Genomic DNA, 21144 nt, shown 5'->3' with positions numbered 1-21144 from the left:
TTGATCCTTTATTAGCAAGAGCGTGACATCCCGTCAATAGTCGTCGGCGCTTCTTTTCCGAAATTGACGCCATTTTTGTCCACCGGTTTAGTTTAGTTTAGTTTAGTTTAGTTTATTAAGGATATCCAGGCAAAAAACATCACACAACCACAGAACAAACGATTAAAATGCACACTGGTTCAAGTCCAGTGTGTATAGTGGAGGGTTTTGCTAGAAAAATCAACAACACCCAAACAAAAACAAGACAAGATCCAGCACTCAGCTTCAATCATCCATCAATTATGAATTGCAGTTACATCTTTTTTTTTTTTTTTTACAAATCCCAAAACCAGTGACGTTGTCACGTTGTGTAAATGGTAAAAAAAACAAAAATAAAAAAAATAAACAACGATTTGCAAAAACTTATATTCAATTGAATAGACTGCAAAGACGAGATATCTAACGTTCAAACTGGAAAACGTTGTTTTTTCCAAACATAGCGACATGGCACAAGTGGCAAAAAAGAGTGAGGAAGTTGAGGAATGCTCATCAAACACTTATTTGGAACATCCCACAGGTGAACGGGCTAATTGGGAACAGGTGGGTGTAAAAGCAGCTTGCGTGAAATGCTCAGTCGTTCTCAAACAAGGAACGGGGGCGAGGGTCACCACTTTGTCCACAAATGCCTGAGCAAATTGTTTAAGGACAACATTTCTCAACCAGCTATCGCAAGGAATTTAGGGGTCCGTAAAATCGTCAAAATTTTCAGAGAATCTGGAGAAATCACTGCACGTAAGCCATGATATCACGAACCTTAAATCCCTCAGGCGGTACTGAATCAAAAAGTGACATCGGTGTGTAAAGGATATCACCACGTGGGCCATAGAACACTTCATATTAACTACAAGACCCAAAACCGGTGAAGTTGGAACGTTGTGTAAATGGTAAATAAAAAACAGAATACGATGATTTGCAAATCCTTTTCAACTTATATTCAATTGAATCGACTGCAAAGACAACATATTTGATGTTCACACTGGAAAACTTTATTTTTTGTAACTATTAGCTCCTTTGTAGTTTGATGCCTGGAACATGTTTCAAAGAAGCTGGCGGATGTGAACACAAGTTGTAATTACTGTAGCGACTAAATAACATAGTGACTGAAACAGACATAGTAATGTGGAAATAATGTCAATAACTAGATGAACCATCTGTGGCTGTGAAGTGAACACTAGTAAGGTTGTAAATACTGCATAGAGTAGGCTAACCCATGTGGTTCCTGTGGATGATGAACACAAGTTGTAATTACTGTAGTGACTAACATAGTGAATGAAACAGACTTAGTAATGTGTACATAATGTCAATAAGTAGATGAACCATCTGTGGCTGTGAAGTGAACACTAGTAAGGTTGTAAATACTGTATAGAGTAGGCTAACCCATGTAGTTCCTGTGGATGTGAACACAAGTTGTAATTACTGTAGCGACTAAATAACATAGTGACTGAAACAGACATAGTAATGTGTAAATAATGTCAATAACTAGATGAACCATCTGTGGCTGTAAAGGGAACACTAGTAAGGTTGTAAATACTGTATTGAGGATATCACCACATGGGCTGAGGAACACTTACAAAAAACAAAACCACTGTCAGTAACTACGGTTCGTCGCTACATCTGTAAGTGCAAGTTAAAACTCTACTACCAAAGCCGTTTATCAACAACACCCAGAAACTCTGCTGGTTCATCTGGGCCCGAGCTCATCTAATACGGACTGATGCAAAGTGGAAAAGGGTTCTGTGGTCTGACGAGTCCACTGTGGACGTCCTGTCCTCGGGAACAAAGAGGGAAAGAACCATCCGGAGCAAAGTGTAAAAGCCAGCATCTGTGATGGTATGGGGGTGCATTAGTGCCCAAGGCATGGGTAACTTACACGTCTGTGAAGGCACCATTAATGCTGAAAGGTACATACAGGTTTTGGAGCAACATATGTTGCCGTCCAAGCAACGTTATCACGGACGCCCCTGCTTATTTCAGCAAGACAATGCCAAGCCACGTGTTACAACAGCCTGGCTTTGTAGTGAAAGAGTGCTGGTACTAGACTGGCCTGCCTGTAGTCCAGACCTGTCTCCCGTTGAAAATGTGAAGCCTAATATATGAGAAGGGAGACTGTTGAACAACTTAAGCTGTACATCAGGCAAGAATGGGAAATAATTCCACTTCCAAAATATGTCGTCTCAGTTCCCAAACCTTTACTGAGTGTTGTTAAAAGGAAAGGTCATGTAACACAGTGGTAAAAAGGCCCCTGTTGCTGCCAATAAATTCTAAGTTAAAGATTATTTGCCTGCGATGTCCAGGGTGTACCCTGCCTTCCGCCCGATTGTAGCTGAGATAGGCACCCGCGACCCCAAAGGGAATAAGCGGTAGAAAATGGATGGATGGATAGATTATTTGCCCATATTTGTGTGGGGCGGCATAGCTCGGTTGGTAGAGTGGCCGTGCCAGCAACTTGAGAGTTGCAGGTTCGATTCCCGCTCGTGCCGTCCTAGTCACTGCCGTGGTGTCCTTGGGCAAGACACTTTACCCACCTGCTCCCAGTGCCCACCCACACTGGTTTTAATGTAATTTAGATATTGGGTGTCACTATGTAAAGCGCTTTGAGTCACTTGAGAAAAGCGCTATATAAATATCATTCACTAATATTATTGTTGCTCATACTTCAAACTTTATTATTCTCGTTCCGGACGTTTCTCTTCCACTTTATACGAGACGAACCGGCCAACGAACCCCCACGTATGTTATACCGTCGGAAAGGTCTCACTCGCGCCGACGGCGGTACTTTAAATTGGGAACATTCCGTGTTACCATGGCGACGCTATTCACGTATGAACCAAAAAAATGGGCCAATTGAATGGGTACACTCATTTTAATGGGCGATTAATCCGAGACCAAAAAGACAAGATTTCCTCCTCTTGTAGCTCAGCCATTTTTTCACGTAGCTCAGTGCTTAGCGTCTTATTTTGTTCATACAGTTGTCTTCTTTAACCCTGGCTAAAAAAGTTTTGACGTCCAAAGTTTGGTTTTGGCTGGATGGCCTACTTCTTTGAGTCATGTAACTTGGTATATGAGAAGACAAAAGCTGTCTTTGATCCTAAAGGCTGGTAAAACTCCACTTTGTAGGATGGGAAGCAACATGAAGGTGTTCTGTTTCTTTTATGTGTTGTCATCCAAAGAAACCGAGAACTACAAAAGCGGAGAGAAAGCCGGACCTGCCCAAGTTCCAGGGCACCTCTTCTTCGAACTCTTTTACGACCTTTTCTTTGAGCTGTTTGTAATCAAAGGCAATGGCTGTTTATGACCCCCGTCCCTTTAAAAAAAAAAAAAAAAAAGCTGTTGACATACTTCTCAAGCCGTCGTGCGGGTACAAAGGACCGTCAAGGAAGGACATAGCTGCGGGCGCGTTTAGACTTCTTTATTTTTCAACAAAGGTCTCTTGCCGGGTTTGCGTTTCAGCTGCTCCGTCTGCCCCTCGCTCTTCCGCTTTCTTTTCAGCTTCTTCCTCGGGCTCTCCGTCTCTCTTGCTCGGCATCCGCTTCTCTCTTGCTCCGTCTGTCTCCCCCACGTTCACGGCTGACGGCCTTTTATACAGCGCGAGACGATTATTTGATTTGTGCCCAGCTGGGCCATCCACGCACCTGATAATGTTGTGGCGTCGATACCGCCGCGCCCCGCCTCGCCGCTGGCTCGCCGTCCACGCCTTCTCTCTGCCATCTTTGAGCGGGCTCCAGTGTACCCTGCCTTGCTGTCGGACTGCCGGCCCCACCTCTCCACACAGCTGTTGCCATGTAATCAGGGAAAGTCCAAATAAAAGAGGAGGCGTACAATCTTCCGTCGTGAGCATGGGACGACACTATACTGTACAATGGCTACAGTGTCCAAACTTAATTGTGTCCCTGTTTAATTCCTTGCTTCTTGTCTTGTTTAATAGATGTCATCAGTGTTTGAACCTAACAGTTTTCATACTATCTTTAGCACAAATGCTGCGATGGCTGTTTACGGCCCCCTTCCCTTTAGAAACAGCTATTGCCATGTAATCAGGGAAAGTCCAAATAAAAGAGGAGGCGTACCATATTTCATCGGGAGCGTGGGACGACACTGTACAAGAGGTACAGTCTCTACGCATTTCTCCTCATTGAGCCAAATTTAATTATGTCCCTGTTTAATTCCTTGCTTCTTGTCTTGTTTAATAGATGTCATCAGTGTTTGAACCTGACAGTTATCATACTATCTTTAGCACAAATGCTACAATGGCTGTTTACAACCCCCCTCCCTTTAGAAACAGCTGTTGCCCTGTAATCGGGGAAAGTCCAAATAAAAGAGGAGGCGTACCATATTTCATCGGGAGCGTGGGACGACACTGTACAAGGGGTAAAGTATCCATACGCATTTCTCCTTATTGAGCCAAACTTAATTATGTCCCTGTTTAATTCCTTGCTTCTTGTCTTGTTTAATAGATGTCATCAGTGTTTGAACCTAACAGTTTTCATACTATCTTTAGCACAAATGCTGCGATGGCTGTTTACGGCCCCCTTCCCTTTAGAAACAGCTGTTGACATGTAATCAAGGAAAGTCCAAATAAAAGAGGAGGCGTACAATCTTATCTTTCGTCGTGAGCGTGGGACGACACTGTACAAGGAGTACAGTGTCTATACGCGTTTCTCCTCATTGAGCCAAACTTAATTATGTCCCTGTTTAATTCCTTGCTTCTTGTCTTGTTTAATAGATGTCATCAGTGTTTGAACCTAACAGTTTTCATACTATCTTTAGCACAAATGCTCCGATGGCTGTTTACGGCCCCCATCCCTTTAGAAACACCTATTGCCATGTAATCAGAGAAAGTCTAAATAAAAGAGGAGGTGTACGATATTTCATCGTGAGCGTGGGACGACACTGTACAAGAGGTACAGTCTGTACGCATTTCTCCTCATTGAGCCAAATTTAATTATGTCCATGTTTAATTCCTTGCTTCTTGTCTTGTTTGATAGATGTCATCAGTGTTTGAACCTGACAGTCATCACGCGATTTTTAGCACACATGCTAAATGTTAGCATTTTTATGTTACCATGCTGCTGTTTTAGGTTAGCTCTATGGCTGTTTTTGTACAGTTCAATACAAAAGCTCCACTCCGTTCACAATGCATTAGAGTCTCAAAATGGCGGCACCAAGGCGTCCTTATAAAATGCCCAAGCCACTTTACAACTGTTATTACCATGAGACTGATGTATAACACATGTGAATACAACTTTTTCTCTGTGTAATAATCCATCCATCCATCTTCTACCGCTTATCCGGGCTTGGTTCGAGGGGGGCAGCAGCCCAAGTGGTCCCGACCATCGCTGCTTGCAGCTTTAATTGATTTTTGTTTCCGGCATTGAGCCAAAAGGATGTTGACGAAGTAAAATGAGGCAGTCATGCAAAAAGCTTTGCGTCATCCTGGGGGCCAAAAATTGTGGAGCTCTCTCTCTCTCTCCCTTCCCTCTCGGAAGCCCAAAACGGGGTCATCAGTATTCCAACCTCCTCCGGTGTGGGCGGCGGAATAATTTGATTGTGATCCTCCGGATCGATGGCTCCGCGTGTTTGCCCGGGAAGCACACCGAGATACATTTTCATTTTCCGTCCTAGCGTTTAATGTACTTGGCTTGGGGGGGGGGGGGGGGGGGGGGGGGGGGGGGTTCTCACCCGGGACCGTTTGTTATGTGGATTACAAAGAATATACCGTATTTAAAACCTCTTCTCACTCCGGCGTTTACCAAAGGCATGCGGTAAATTTAGGCCTGCACTTGTAAATTTGAGTGTGATGTAAGGATACCATCGTGAAAAGCACATTTAATAAAAAAAAAAACGTTATTATGTTCTTACCTTTACTTATAAATGAAGTCCATGCGCAGCTCCTTCTGATCAAAAGCATTGATAACTTGTTTATAGAAGTCTTCCTTATCTTTCTTCAGTTTTAAAAGTCTCTCTGTCTCGATGGAGATCTTCCTTTATTACCTCCTGCTTCGATTGAAAGTCCAGTTTAGAAAACTGTTTTATTTTAGATATGTAATCCTCCATGTTAAAAGTGTTAGCGAGAGCAAAAAATAAACGATCGCTGTTGTTGTCACTTCTTCTGCAGCCAAGTAGTCGCAAGAAGGATCACTAGCGCCCTCTACCACCAGGAGGCGGGACTCATTTAATGACTCATATTTGACACACGCAGCTACGGTATATTAATAAAACATAGCTGCTTACTGTTCTTTTTAGCATATTCAATAGCTCGGACCTTAAATCCTACTTAAAAGCTCTTAATCTTCTTTCCTTTATGCGATTTCAAATTATCGAAATCAGCCTCGTCCATTTAGAAAATGATGACAGGTGAAGTGTCACTCGTGACGTGACGAGTTTGACCCTGTGGAAATTACCAGGCATATGCTAATTATTTTGCGAAACTAGCTTGACCCGGCAGTAATTCTAGGCAGGCGCGTACTATATACCCGGCGGCAATTCAAGGAAATACGGTAGCTCGTATTAATGCCGCCCTCCTATAAAACACTGCCTCTGTTGATTGTTGTTAGTTTTTCTCCCGAGGCGGGGGGGACGGAGGATATCCGCGGAGCAATCAGACGAATGATGCAAACATGGTGAAAACCGGATTATTGCGATATCAGCTGGAGCGCAAAGAGGGAGCATTCCCTTCTGCATCAAAGGCAGACTTTGAAAGACACACTTTTTTCATCTCGCAGCGATTGATTTCCAACATGAACGCACTTCCAGTACGATACATTGTTTCATATCGTCTCCCTTTACATGTCCGACTTGGAGTAGAAAGAAGTAGATTTTCGCTTGTTACTACAAAACCCCCGAAACCGGTGAATTTGTCACGTTTTCTAAATGGTAAATAAAAACAGAATACAATGATTTGCAAATCGAATTTAATGGCAGCAATGCATTGCAAAAAAGGTATTTTTACCAGTGTGTTACATGGCCTTTTCTTTTAACAACACTCAGTAAAGGTTTGGGAACTGAAGAGGCACATTTTTCAAGTGGAATTCTTTCCCATTCTTGCTTGATGTACAGCTTAAGTTGTTCAACATTCTCCCTTCTCATATTTTAGGCAATGGGAGACAGGTCTGGACTACAGGCAGGCCAGTCTGGTACCTGCACTCTTTTTACTACGAAGCCACACTGATGTAACGCGTGGCTTGGCATTGTCTGGCTGAAATAAGCAGGGGCGTCCATGATAACGTTGCTTGGATGGCAACATGTGTTGCTCCCAAACCTGTATGTACCTTTCAGCATTAATAGTGCCTTCACAGATGTGTAAGTTACACATCCCCATACCATCACAGATACTGGCTTTTCAACTTTGCGCCTAGAACAATCCGGATGGTTCTTCTCCTCTTTGGTCCGGAAGACACAACGTCCACAGTTTCCAAAAACAATTTGAAATGTGGACTCGTCAGACCACAGAACGCATTTCCACTCTGCGTCAGTCCATCTTAGATGAGCTCGGGGCCCAGTGAAGCCGACGGCGTTTCTGGGTGTTGTTGATAAATGGTTTTGGCTTTGCACAGTAGAGTTTTAACTTGCACTTATGGATGCAGCGACCAACTGTAGTTACTGACAGTGGTTTTCTGAAGTGTTCCTGAGCCCATGTGGTGATATCCTTTACACACTGATGTTACTTTTTGATGCAGTACCGCCTGAGGGATCCAAGGTCTGTAATATCATCGCTTATGTGCAGGGATTTCTACATTTTCTTTGAACCTTTTGATGATATTACGGACCATAGATGGTGAAATCCTTAAATTCCTTGCAATAGCTGGTTGAGAAATGTCCTTAAAACTTTGTTGACAAAGTAGTGACCCTCGCCTCGTCCTTGTTTGTGAATGACTGAGCATTTCCCGGAAGCTGCTTTTACACCCAATCATGGCACCCACCTGTTCCCAATTAGCCCGTTCACCTGTGGGATGTTCTTAATAAGCGTTTGATGAGCATTCCCCCATCTTCCCCAGTCTTTTTTTCCACTTGTGGCAGCTTTTCTGAAACATGTTTCAGGCATCAAATTCCTAATGAGCTACTATTTGCAAAAAATAACCACATTTCTCCAGTTTTAATGTTAAATATCTTGTCTTTGCAGTCTGTTCAATTATATATTAGTTGAAAAGGATTTGCAAATCATTGTATTCTGTTTTCATTTACCATTTACACAACTTCACTGGTTTGGGGGTTTGTATTTCTTCTGTTGTCTCTTGCAGGTTTAGCAGCCAGCTTTGTTATAGACGTGTAACACGTTTAGCCCTGTCCTCCAGTGATAATGCTTCTTGATAACGCTACCTATCGTACTAAATAATGTAGTAATGGAGGTTAAAGTTAAAGTGCCAATGATTGTCACACACACACTAAGTGTGGCGAAATTATTCTCTGCATTCGACCTGTCACCCTTGATCACCCCCTGGGAGGTGAGGGGAGCAGTGAGCAGCAGCGGTGGCCACGCCCGGGAATTATTTATGGTGATTTAACCCCCAATTCCAACCCTTGATACTGAGTGCCAAGCAGGGAGGTAATGGCTCATATTTTTATAGTCTTTGGTATGACTCGGGTTTGGACTCACGACCTACCGATCTCAGAGCGGACGTGACAACATAGCGGTGCGGCTCCACACTGTGTATGGCAGGGGTCAGCAACCTTTTTGAAACCAAGAGCTACTTCTTGGGTACTGATTAATGCGAAGGGCTACCAGTTTGATACACACTTCAATAATTTGCCAGAAATAGCCAGTAAATCTATATATATATAAAAAAATAGGTATTTCTGACTGTCATTCCGTCGTACATTTTTTTTCCTTTTACGGAAGGTTTTTTTTATATAGTGAATTAGTGAAGTGAATTATATTTATATAGCGCTTTTCTCAAGTGACTCAAAGCGCTTTACATAGTGAAAACCCAATATCTAAGTTACATTTAAACCAGTGTGTGCGACACTGGGAGCAGGTGGGTAAAGTGTCTTGCCCAAGGACACAACAGCAGTGACTAGGATGGCGTAGCCGAGATCGAACCTGGAACCCTCAGGTTGCTGGCACGGGCCACTCTACCAACCGAGCTATACCGCCCCTTATCAACCATATAGAATAAATGATGAAAAAAACACTTAATTGAACGGTTTAAAAGAGGGGAAAACAGGAAAAAAAAATGAAAATTACATTTTGAAACATAGTTTATCTTCAATTTCGACTCTTTAAAATTCAAAATTGAACCGAAACAAATTAAGAGAAAAACTAGCTAATTCGAATCTTTTTGAAAAAATTTAAATAAAGAATTTATGGAACATCATTAGTAATTTTTCATGATTAAGATCAATTTTAGAATTTTGATGACATGTTTTAAATAGGTTAAAATCCAATCTGCACTTTGTTAGAATATATAACAAATTGGACCAAGCTATATTTCTAACAAAGACGGTATAACTCGGTTGGTAGAGCGGCCGTGCCAGCAACTTGAGGGTTGCAGGTTCGATCCCAGCTTGTACCATCCTAGTCACCTGCCGTTGTGTCCTTGGGCAAGACACTTTACCCACCTGCTCCCAGTGCCACCCACACTGGTTTTAAATGTAACTTAGATATTGGCTTTCACTATGTAAAGCGCTTTGAGTCACTTGAGAAAAGCGCTATATAAATATAATTCACTTCACTTCATTATTTCTTCTAGATTTTCCAGAACTAAAATTTTAAAAGAAATTCAAAAGACTTTGAAATAGGATTTGAATTTGATTCCACGGATTTTTTAGAATTGCCAGAATATATTTTTTTTTAATTTTAATCACAATAAGTTTGAAGAAATATTTCACAAATATTCTTCGTCGAAAAAACAGAAGCTAAAATGAAGAATTAAATTAAAATGTATTTATTATTCTTTACAATAAAAAATAAAAAAAATACATGAACATCGATAGAAATTGTCAGGAAATAAGATTTAAAAGGTAAAAAGGTATATGTGTTTAAAAATCCTAAAATTATTTTTAAGGTTGTATTTTTTGTCTAAAATTGTTTTTCTGAAAGTTATAAGAAGCAAAGTAAAAAAATGAATGAATTTATTTAAACAAGTGAAGACCAAGTCTTTCAAATATTTTCTGGGATTTTCTAATTCTATTTGAGTTTTGTCTCTCTTAGAATTAAAAATGTCGAGCAAAGCAAGACCAGCTTGATAGTAAATAAATACAATTTAAAAAATTGCGAAAGCTTACTGGTAAGTGCTGCTATTTGAGCTATTTTTAGAACAAGCCAGCGGGCGACTCATCTGGTCCTTACAGGCACCGCGTTGGTGACCCCTGGTTTATGGAGACACAAATTAAGTTAAAGTGGGGCAAAAAAGTATTTAGTCAGCCAGCGATTGTGCAAGTTCTCCCACTTAAAATGATGACAGAGGTCTGTCATTTTCATCATAGGTACACTTCAACTGTGAGAGATAGAATGTGGAAAAAACATCCAGGAATTCACATTATAAAGAATTTATTTGTAAATTATGGTGGAAAATAAGTATTTGGTCAACCATTCAAAGGAGGTTTAGGCTCAAAATCTCACGATACATGGCCCCATTCATTCTTTCCTTAACACGGATCAATCGTCCTGTCCCCTTAGCAGAAAAACAGCCCCAAAGCATGATGTTTCCACCCCCATGCTTCACAGTAGGTATGGTGTTCTTGGGATGCAACTCAAAATGGATACATGGATGATACAGCAGAGGATTGGGAGAATGTCATGTGGTCAGATGAAACCAAAATAGAACTTTTTGGCATAAGCTCAACTCGTCGTGTTTGGAGGAAGAAGAATACTGAGTTGCATCCCAAGAACACCATACCTACTGTGAAGCATGGGGGTGGAAACATCATGCTTTGGGGCTGTTTTTCTGCTAAGGGGACAGGACGATTGATCCGTGTTAAGGAAAGAATGAATGGGGGCCATGTATCGTGAGATTTTGAGCCAGAACCTCCTTTGAATGGTTGACCAAATACTTATTTTCCACCATAATTTACAAATAAATTCTTTAAAATTCCTACATTCTGTCTCCCACAGTTGAAGTGTACCTATGATGAAAATGACAGACCTCTGTCATCATTTGAAGTGGGATAACGTGCACAATCGCTGGCTGATTAAATACTTTTCCCCCCCCCACTGTATCTTGAGTCAAATATGAGTATAAAATGAGCCCGAGGGAGAAAGGGATTGATTTCCGACCTTCTGGCACTTTCCTTTAACGGCACGGGCTCGGGGGTTTCTGGCGAGCGCTTCAAGCCCGCGTCCCCCGGCCAGTCGCCCGTTTCATGCGGACTTCACTGTGGCGCAGCCGGACGACGACTTGGCCGGGGCGCAAACACGAGGACCTCATTAAGGTCCATCACAGAGCCCCGCTGACGGAGAGCTCCGGAGCAGGCTCCTAATTGCGTGGCCTCTACAGTACGTGCTGAGTCGGGGGCTTTTAACATTTTCTTTTTCCATTGATGGAGTCTTTACTGAGACAGGAAGTGAACGGCGGCGGCGGTGGCGGCGTCTCTCGCTGTCACTCACTGTGTTTGTGTGTGTGTGAATGGATTCGGCTGACTCAGCCACTTGTGTGGTTTCTCCTTCCTTTTGGTTTGTCGTGGCCTTCCTGCCTTTTCTTCTTGAGAGGCTCCACTGACCTTCCTCCATCCTCTTCCCCCCCCCCTCCCTCCGCAGGTACCACCAGGCAGCCCAAAGAGGGGGAGGTGCCGGGGGTGGACTACAACTTTGTGACCGTGGAGCGTTTTATGGAATTGGAGCAGAGCGGCGCCTTGCTAGAGAGCGGAACTTATGAAGGTGAGCCCGGGGGGGGGGGGGGGGTGGGGGGGGACTATTTCCTGCCTATACAAAAAGTATTTAGTCAGCCAGCGATTGTGCAAGTTCTCCCACTTCAAATGATGACAGAGGTCTGTCATTTTCATCATAGGTACACTTCAACTGTGAGAGATAGAATGTGGCAAAAAAATCCAGGAATTTTAAAGAATTTATTTGTAAATTCCATCCATTTTCTACCGCTTAGTCCCTTTTGGGGTCGCGGGGGGCGCTGGCACCTATCTCAGCTACAATCGGGCGGAAGGCGGGGTACACCCTGGACAAGTCGCTACCTCATCGCAGGGCCAACACAGATAGACAGACAACATTCACACTCACATTCACACACTAGGGGCCAATTTAGTGTCGCCAATCAACCTATCCCCAGGTGCATGTCTTTGGAAGTGGGAGGAAGCCGGAGTACCCGGAGGGAACCCACGCATTCACGGGGAGAACATGCAAACTCCACACAGAAAGATCCCGAGCCTGGATTTGAACGCAGGACTGCAGGACCTTCGTATTGTGAGGCAGACGCACTAACCCCTCTGCCACCGTGAAGCCCTATTTGTAAATTATGGTGGAAAATAAGTATTTCAATCGATCAATCAATGTTTACTTATATAGCCCTAAATCACTAGTGTCTCAAAGGGCTGCACAAACCACTACGACATCCTCGGTTGGCCCACATAAGGGCAAGGTCGCAAAGTGCGACACCCCACACCCCTTTTAAGGGGACGGGCAATATGCGCATGTGTAAAGTTAGGAGGACATGCCTCATTTAGCGCAAAAAAGTCGTTTGGTTTAAGCCAGGTTTCGCTGAGACCGATGACGTTAAGATTGTTGTCTCTGATGATATCATTAACTAACAACGTTTTGGGAGACAATGATCTTATGTTTAAAAAACCTATATTATAGGTAGTGGGCTGTTTTAGGGCATTTTTGATCAAATTATCCGTAGTAGCTATATTAATAATGTTGTGTTTATTATGCCCAGTGCATTTAGTATAATTACGACCATATCTAGGAATTGATACGACAGGAATTTTCCGATTGTTTGTTTGTTGCTTTGATAAACTGCACGCATCACAGTTTGCCAAATCAGTAGAACGCATGTTCCGATTGTTTGTTTGTTGCTTTGATAAACTGCACGCATCATAGTTAGCCACCTCAGTAGAACACATGTCCAACTCTGAAACAATCAAAGCAGAAAAAACTTGTTCTAATTTAACTGACCCCTTACCCAGACCGGTAGTCTCGCATCTTCCATTTAAATCCGGCTTCAGGATGGAGGGAAGTGGTGTTCTGTGGGGATTAGCCTTCTGCTTTGTTTTTAGCCCCGCTCGGCATCCGCGTTTCCGATCACACCGCTGGCGTCTGCTCCGTAGACGGCCCCCGCTGCTACTAGACTCCCCTGCTTCACAGGCCGCTGGATGTAGCCGCCGAAGTTAGCAGGTCTAGCAAGCACGCGTGTATCAGTCCAAAACGGCCCGATACTTCCACATCCAGAAGTGTCTGGCGGGTCGTACGTGATCACGGAGTGACCACGATGTGAGCCAGCCATAAAGTTTGCAGTATTGTCCGGTATTTCTGCCAAATGTTCCATCTTTAGCAGGAGCTCCGCGATGTCGCAGCCCGTCCAGGCGCCGCCATCTTGGAATTTGGTCAACCATTCAAAGCTCTCACTGACGGAAGGAGGTTTCGGCTCAAAATCTAACGATACATGGCCCCATTCATTCTTTCCTTAACACGGATCAATCGTCCAGAAAAACAACCCTAAAGCATGATGTTTTCACCCCCATGCTTCACAGTAGGTATGGTGTTCTTGGGATGCAACTCAGTATTCTTGTAACGATGTGTCACTTCATTTCTGTTAGTTTTTTGTGTTTTTGTATTTACTTCCGGTTCAGTGCTCTTATTTTGTTGTATTTCCTGTTTTTATTCACGGAGCACTATTTTTCTCTTTTCGTTGATTGGCAGCGGTTCACACCTGCTGTCAATCACACTAGTGTCTATTTATGTTTCACTCGAGCACTCCTCAGTGCTCGATGATAAATATTATGTTGAGAACGTCTATCTGCACGACTGCTTTATGTTTGCTTTTGTTATTTTCTTTGGTGTATTAAATTCATCTTACCTCCACGCAACTCTCCTGGATTCTTGCATACTCGGGGACACACAACTGCAGCCATGCGACATCCCAACAGTATCATCGAGCCAGAAGAAAGTGTCCTCGCGAGAATCCCTGTCGGCAATCCTCAGCCGACGTTCTGGACCGCACAATTCCTGGAGGACTTGAAGGCCAGGTTTGTGCGGTCCCAGCCTACAGACGCGGACCCTCTCCCCGCGGCAACGCCACCGGCTTCGGCTCTCCGACCGGCGCGTCCCCCGCCGCCATCTTTCCTCTCGGCTCGACGGCTGACTACGGCTCTCCGACCAGCACGTCCGCCACTTCCTGCATGCCTCGCGGCTCCCGCGGCAACGCTACCGGCTACGGCTCACCGACCGGCGCGTCCTCCGCCGCCATCCTTCCTCTCGGCAACGCTGCCGGCTACGTCTCACCGACCGGCGCGCCCACCTCCTCCTTCACGTCTCGCGGCTCCTGCGGCTCCGTCGCCTACTGCGGCTCTCCGACCGGCACGTCCGCCGCCGCCATCCTTCCCGTCGTCTGCTGAGCTGCTTCTCCCTGCTCCTACGCAGCTTCCAGCGGCTGCTCCCCGGCTGCTCTTTCTGCCAGCTCCCGCTCTCTTTTTTGGATCGCCGAGAGCTCCAGTGGAGCCCACAGTGAGGTCACTTTTGTCCTCCTGCTGGGACTCGGCGCGGGACGTGTCTTCGTCCCTCTTCCTGGCCTCCTCCCGCCCGTCCCTGGTTTTCGCACCGGGGGACGCCGACGAGCAGGCATGTCTTCCCGCAAGTGTGGACGGTTTCTGGCAGCCGCCTAGTGGAGGGGGGCCCACAATACACTGCGGTGCAGCCAGGCACACACTGCTGTCATCTTCGCAAGCGTCTCCTTCCACGGAGACATCTACGTGCCTGGCGGGCTTTCGCACAGCCCCAACGCCGGCTCCACGCCTAGCCCCTACGCCGGCTCCACGCCTAGCCCCTACGCCGGCTCCACGCCTAGCCCCTACGCCGGCTCCACGCCTAGCCCCTACGCCGGCTCCACGCCGAGCCCCTACGCCGGCTCCACGCCGAGCCCCAACGCCGGCTCCACGCCGAGCCCCAACGCCGGCTCCACGCCGAGCCCCAACGCCGGCTCCACGCCGAGCCCCAACGCCGGCTCCACGCCGAGCCCCAACGCCGCCAAGAGCAGCACCACGCCGGGCTTCGTCACCGCCGGCATCCGCTATTCCTCGGCCAGCATTTGCTGCTCCTCGCCCGGCGTCATCTGCCGCTTTCACGCCGCCGATGACGCCTGCCGCTTTCACGCCGCCGATGACGTCTGCCGCTTTCACGCCGCCGATGACGTCTGCCGCTTTCACGCCGCCGATGACGTCTGCCGCTTTCACGCCGCCGATGACGTCTGCCGCTTTCACGCCGCCGATGACGTCTGCCGCTTTCACGCCGCCGATGACGTCTGCCGCTTTCACGCCGCCGATGACGTCTGCCGCTTTCACGCCGCCGATGACGTCTGCCGCTTTCACGCCGCCGATGACGTCTGCCGCTTTCACGCCGCCGATGACGTCTGCCGCTTTCACGCCGCCGATGACGTCTGCCGCTTTCACGCCGCCGATGACGTCTGCCGCTTTCACGCCGCCGATGACGTCTGCCGCTTTCACGCCGCCGATGACGTCTGCCGCTTTCACGCCGCCGATGACATCTGCCACTTCCACGCCGTTGATGACGCCTGCGGTTTCCACGCCGCCGGTTACGTCTTCTGCTTCCCGGCCTGCTTCAGCGCGCCCGCTTCTACGTCGGCCGTGGATGTGGCCGTGCCCTGCGCACTCTCCTCTTTTTCGGCCAGTGATTTGGCCGTTCCCTGGCCGCCCGCCTCGCCAGTTCCAGCGGCGCTCTACGCGGCGCCGCCACCTGACTTTCCCTCGCTGGCTGCGGGGACACGAGGTTTGGCAACCCTCCACCAAATCCTCCCTCCACCCTCCCTTACATTTTGGACTTTTTTCCATTTTTTTTTCTTTCCCAGGGAACATCTGGTATCTGTTCCTTGAGGGGGAGGTCCTGTAACGATGTGTCACTTCATTTCTGTTAGTTTTTTGTGTTTTTGTATTTACTTCCGGTTCAGTGCTCTTATTTTGTTGTATTTCCTGTTTTTATTCACGGAGCACTATTTTTCTCTTTTCGTTGATTGGCAGCGGTTCACACCTGCTGTCAATCACACTAGTGTCTATTTATGTTTCACTCGAGCACTCCTCAGTGCTCGATGATAAATATTATGTTGAGAACGTCTATCTGCACGACTGCTTTATGTTTGCTTTTGTTATTTTCTTTGGTGTATTAAATTCATCTTACCTCCACGCAACTCTCCTGGATTCTTGCATACTCGGGGACACACAACTGCAGCCATGCGACATCCCAACAATTCTTCTTCCTCCAAACACGACGAGTTGACTTTATACCAAAAATGGATACATGGATGATACAGCAGAGGATTGGGAGAATGTCATGTGGTCAGATGAAACCAAAATAGAACTTTCTGGTATCGTCGTGTTTGGAGGAAGAAGAATACTGAGTTGCATCCCAAGAACACCATACTTACTAGAGATGCGCGGATAGGCAATTATATCATCCGCAACCGCATCACCAAAGTCGTCATCCACCCGAACCAACATTTTATCAGAACCGCAACCGCCCGCCCGTTGAAATACATCAGAGGTCGGCCACCTTTACCACTCAAAGAGCTATTTAAACCCGTTTCACGGAGTAAAGAAGACAACGGGAGCCGCTAACGTCCTCACGAATATCCGCTGGTGTTCATCCTGATGACAAGAATAAGGGCGTGCTGTGAAGCCATTGCCTTTGACGCCTTCAACAACACTTATTGTTTGTCTTTGGTACACTAATGTGTATATTTTAGGCCATTGGTTTTTTGTTTTATTTTTGCAAAAGTGTATACAGTATATCTATTTTTATATTGCGATCCTTATCTGTGGTATGAAAATCATTATGTAACAAAATGTATTAGTATTTTTTTGGTTCTTTGTTGTTGCTATTTTTGTATAATGACAATTTATTATTGGATCATGTTGTACTGCATTTTAATCTTTTGTTCTGTGGTTGTGTGATGTTTTTTGCCTGGACCGCAGGAAGAATAGTCTCCACTGCGGTGTAGACTAATGGGGATCCTTAATAAACTAAACTAAAATAACATGTTCAAACCGATTTTTAGTCGAGCAACATGTTGTGTGCAGCTTCCGCAAACACACGTACAAGATTGAAAGGCATACTGGGTGATACAGAAGTACACTGATGGTTGTGATATAAATAATTTTAACACTCTGACTAATATGCGCCATGCTGTCAAGCCACACCAAACAAGAATGACAAACACATTTTCGGGAGAACTTCCTCACAGTAACACAACATAAACGCAACACAACAAATACCCAGAATCCTTTGCATCCGTGACACTTCCTGAACATATTTTACAGCCCCGCGCCCCCAACCCCGCCCACCTTACCGACGCACAGGGGGGCGGGGTTTGCTGCTGGCGGGGTGTATAAAATACATACATATATACATATATGTATAAAATACATACATATATACATATATGTATACATGTGAAGTGAAGTAAATTATATTTATATAGCGCTTTTCTCTGGGGACTCAAAGCGCTTTTACATAGTGAAAGCCAATATCTAAGTTACATTTAAACCAGTGTGGGTGGCACGGGGAGCAGGTGGGTAAAGTGTCTTGCTCAAGGACACAACGGCAGTGACTAGGATGGCGGAAGTGGGAATCGAACCTGCAACCCTCAAATTGCTGGCACGGCCGCTCTACCAATCGAGCTATGCATATATATATATATATATATATATATATATATATATATATATATACATATATATATTTTAGGGGTGTGGGAAAAAATCGATTCGAATATGAATCGCGATTTTGGGGAGAAAGACCCCACAGCAAGCTGCGACGCCCGCCCCCCCCCACACACACACACACACACACACCGTGACACTGTGGATGGATGTTAGCCGCTAGCTCGCTAGCCATGTTTTAAAGCACCTCTTCCTGAGTGCGTTTCAGTGTTATACCTTCACCTTTATCTTTACTTTTTACACCAAAATGCGTCCCTTCTCCCTTTTCTGCCTGCACGGCGTGTCTGCTTGTAAGTACTCTGTGTGCGTGCGCTGCCGAACATGCTCCCATGCCGGTTAAAACCAGCAATGTCACGACGTGACGACGTGTCCGTTAGCATTTTTTATTTAATTTTTTAAATTTTTTTATTTGGGGAGCCTGTACTTTTCAAACAGGGTATAGTACCGTTTTTTATTCATTAGTACCGCCATACTATACCAGTTTGTGCACAGCTTTGCATTTCAAAACTGGGTTGCAGAATGTCTGATGGACAATTTTGCAGCCGACGAGGACTTTTGCAGCAGGCAGTCAGATGTGGATACAGTTTTTTTTTTGTTTTGTTTTTTTTATCTCCCTTCCGATCGTGTTGTGCAGATGTTCTTCAGTGTCTTAAGAAGCTAAGAGCAGGTTCCTGCGCCACTAAAACTGCTGCTGCCGTGACCCGAGGGACAGTTCAGTCATTAAGCAGGTGTGCCGGAACAAGACAAGTCCTCATTCTGTGTGTGTGTGTGTGTGTGTGTGTGTGTGTGTGTGTGTGTGTGTGTGTGTGTGTGTGTGTGTGTGTGTGTGTGTGTGTGTGTGTGTGTGTGTGTGAGAGCAGCTGTTCCAAAGGCTGGAGGCCAGTGTGTGGTTAGGAACTGCCGGGTTGTGGTAATATTTCATTTCACTTCTCATGCCACCGCAAATTACAGCATAAATAATAAATGCGTTTTTTTTTTTTTTTGCACCTTCTTATTGAGGCGTCTTTATCTGTTGTGACTTGTTTACTTATTTAGTGGCTTGGCTGTTCCGTCAAGCCAAATTAAAAAAAAAAACGAGCGGTTCCACCCAGTGTAGGATGGGAAGCAACATGAAGGTGTTTCGTGTGTCGTAATCAACAGAAAGATATGGTCTTGACCCAAGAACTACAAAGCGGAGAGGAAGCAGGGCCAGGGTCCCCTCAAGGCGACCTCTTCTTTGAAATGTTTCACGACCTTTTTTTGTGAACTGTTCTGTCACCAAAGGCGATGGCTGTTTACGACCACCGCCCCTTAGAAACGGCTGGGATCAGGGAAAGTCCAAATAAAAGAGGTGGCGTACAATCGTTCGCCAGAGCGTGGTGGAAGACTGTACAAGAGTACAGTCCAGGCGACCTCTTATTTGAACTGTTTTACGACCTTTTTTGTGAACTGTTCTGTCACTAAAGGCGATGGCTGTTTACGACCACCGCCCCTTAGAAACGGCTGGGATCAGGGAAAGTCCAAATAAAAGAGGTGGCGTACAATCGTTCGGCAGAGCGTTATGGAAGACTGTACAAGAGTACAGCCCAGGGGACCTTTTCTTTGAACTGTTTTACGACCTTTTCTTTGAACTTTTCTGTGACAAAGGCAATGGCTGTTTACAACCGCCGCCCCTTAAGAAATGGCTGTTGCTGTGTAATCAAGTAAAGCCCAAATAAAAGAGGTGGCGTACAATCGTTTGCCAGAGTGTGGTGGAAGACTGTACAAGAGTACAGCCCAGGCGACTTCTTCTTTGAACTGTTTTACGACCTTGTCTTTGAACTGTTCTGTGACCAAAGGCGATGGCTGTTTACGACCGCTGCCCCTTAGAAACGGCTGTTGCCACGTAATCATGGGAAAAGTCCAAATAGAAGTTTGGCGTACAATCGTTCGGCAGAGCGTGGTGGAAGACTGTACAAGAGTACAGCCCAGGGGACCTTTTCTTTGAACTGTTTTACGACCTTTTCTTTGAACTTTTCTGTGACAAAGGCAATGGCTGTTTACAACCGCCGCCCCTTAAGAAATGGCTGTTGCTGTGTAATCAAGTAAAGCCCAAATAAAAGAGGTGGCGTACAATCGTTTGCCAGAGTGTGGTGGAAGACTGTACAAGAGTACAGCCCAGGCGACTTCTTCTTTGAACTGTTTTACGACCTTGTCTTTGAACTGTTCTGTGACCAAAGGCGATGGCTGTTTACGACCGCCGCCCCTTAGAAACGGCTGTTGCCATGTAATCAGGGAAAGTCCAAATAAAAGAGTTCGCGTACAATCGTTCGGCAGAGTGTGATGGAAGACTGTACAAGAGTACAGCCCAGGCGACCTCTTCTTTGAACTGTTTTACGACCTTTTCTGTGAACTGTTCTGTGACCAAAGGCGATGGCTGTTTACGACCGCCGCCCCTTAAGAAATGGCTGTTGCTGTGTAATCAGGTAAAGCCCAAATAAAAGAGGTGGCGTACAATCATTTGCCAGAGTGTGGTGGAAGACTGTACAAGAGTACAGCCCAGGCGACTTCTTCTTTGAACTGTTTTACGAACTTTTTGTGAACTGTTCTGTGACCAAAGGCAATTGCTGTTTACGACCGCCGCCCCTTAGAAACGGCTGTTGCCATGTAATCATGGGAAAGTCCAAATAAAAGAGTTGGCGTACAATCGTTCGGCAGAGCGTTGTGGAAGACTGTACAAGAGTACAGCCCAGGGGACCTTTTCTTTGAACTGTTTTACGACCTTTTCTTTGAACTTTTCTGTGACAAAGGCAATGGCTGTTTACAACCGCCGCCCCTTAGAAACGGCTGTTGCCATGTAATCATGGGAAAGTCCAAATAGAAGTTTGGCGCACAATCGTTCGCCATACTGTGGTGAAAGACTGTACAAGAGTACATCCCAGGCGACTTCTTCTTTGAACTGTTTTACGACCTTGTCTGTGAACTGTTCTGTGACCAAAGGCGATGGCTGTTTACGACCGCTGCCCCTTAGAAACGGCTGTTGCCACGTAATCAGGGAAAGTCCAAAGAAAAGAGGTGATGTACAATCGTTCGGCAGAGCGTGGTGGAAGACTGTACAAGAGTACAGCCCAGGGGACCTTTTCTTTGAACTGTTTTACGACCTTTTCTTTGAACTTTTCTGTGACAAAGGCAATGGCGGTTTACAACCGCCGCCCCTTAGAAACGGCTGTTGCCATGTAATCATGGGAAAGTCCAAATAGAAGTTTGGCGCACAATCGTTCGCCATACTGTGGTGAAAGACTGTACAAGAGTACATCC

General features: G+C 45.5%; 1 protein-coding gene across 12 annotated transcripts in view; it reads left to right on the top strand.

Annotated features, from left to right (window-relative positions):
* The window catches only part of LOC133549093 (membrane-associated guanylate kinase, WW and PDZ domain-containing protein 2-like), a 292488-nt gene that overhangs the window by 123581 nt on the left and 147763 nt on the right, over window positions 1-21144 (top strand). For all 12 annotated transcript variants that reach the window (XM_061894219.1, XM_061894221.1, XM_061894216.1 and 9 more), the window contains exon 3: window positions 11729-11848. In XM_061894219.1, coding sequence (XP_061750203.1) covers window positions 11729-11848 — 120 coding nt within the window. The remainder of the gene's footprint in view (window positions 1-11728; window positions 11849-21144) is intronic.

This window comes from Nerophis ophidion, linkage group LG03 (genome assembly GCF_033978795.1).
Source record: "Nerophis ophidion isolate RoL-2023_Sa linkage group LG03, RoL_Noph_v1.0, whole genome shotgun sequence".
NCBI lineage: Eukaryota > Metazoa > Chordata > Actinopteri > Syngnathiformes > Syngnathidae > Nerophis > Nerophis ophidion.
The sequence above is the reverse complement of the archived record's forward strand: the minus strand, read 5'-3'. Positions and strand labels throughout refer to the sequence as shown.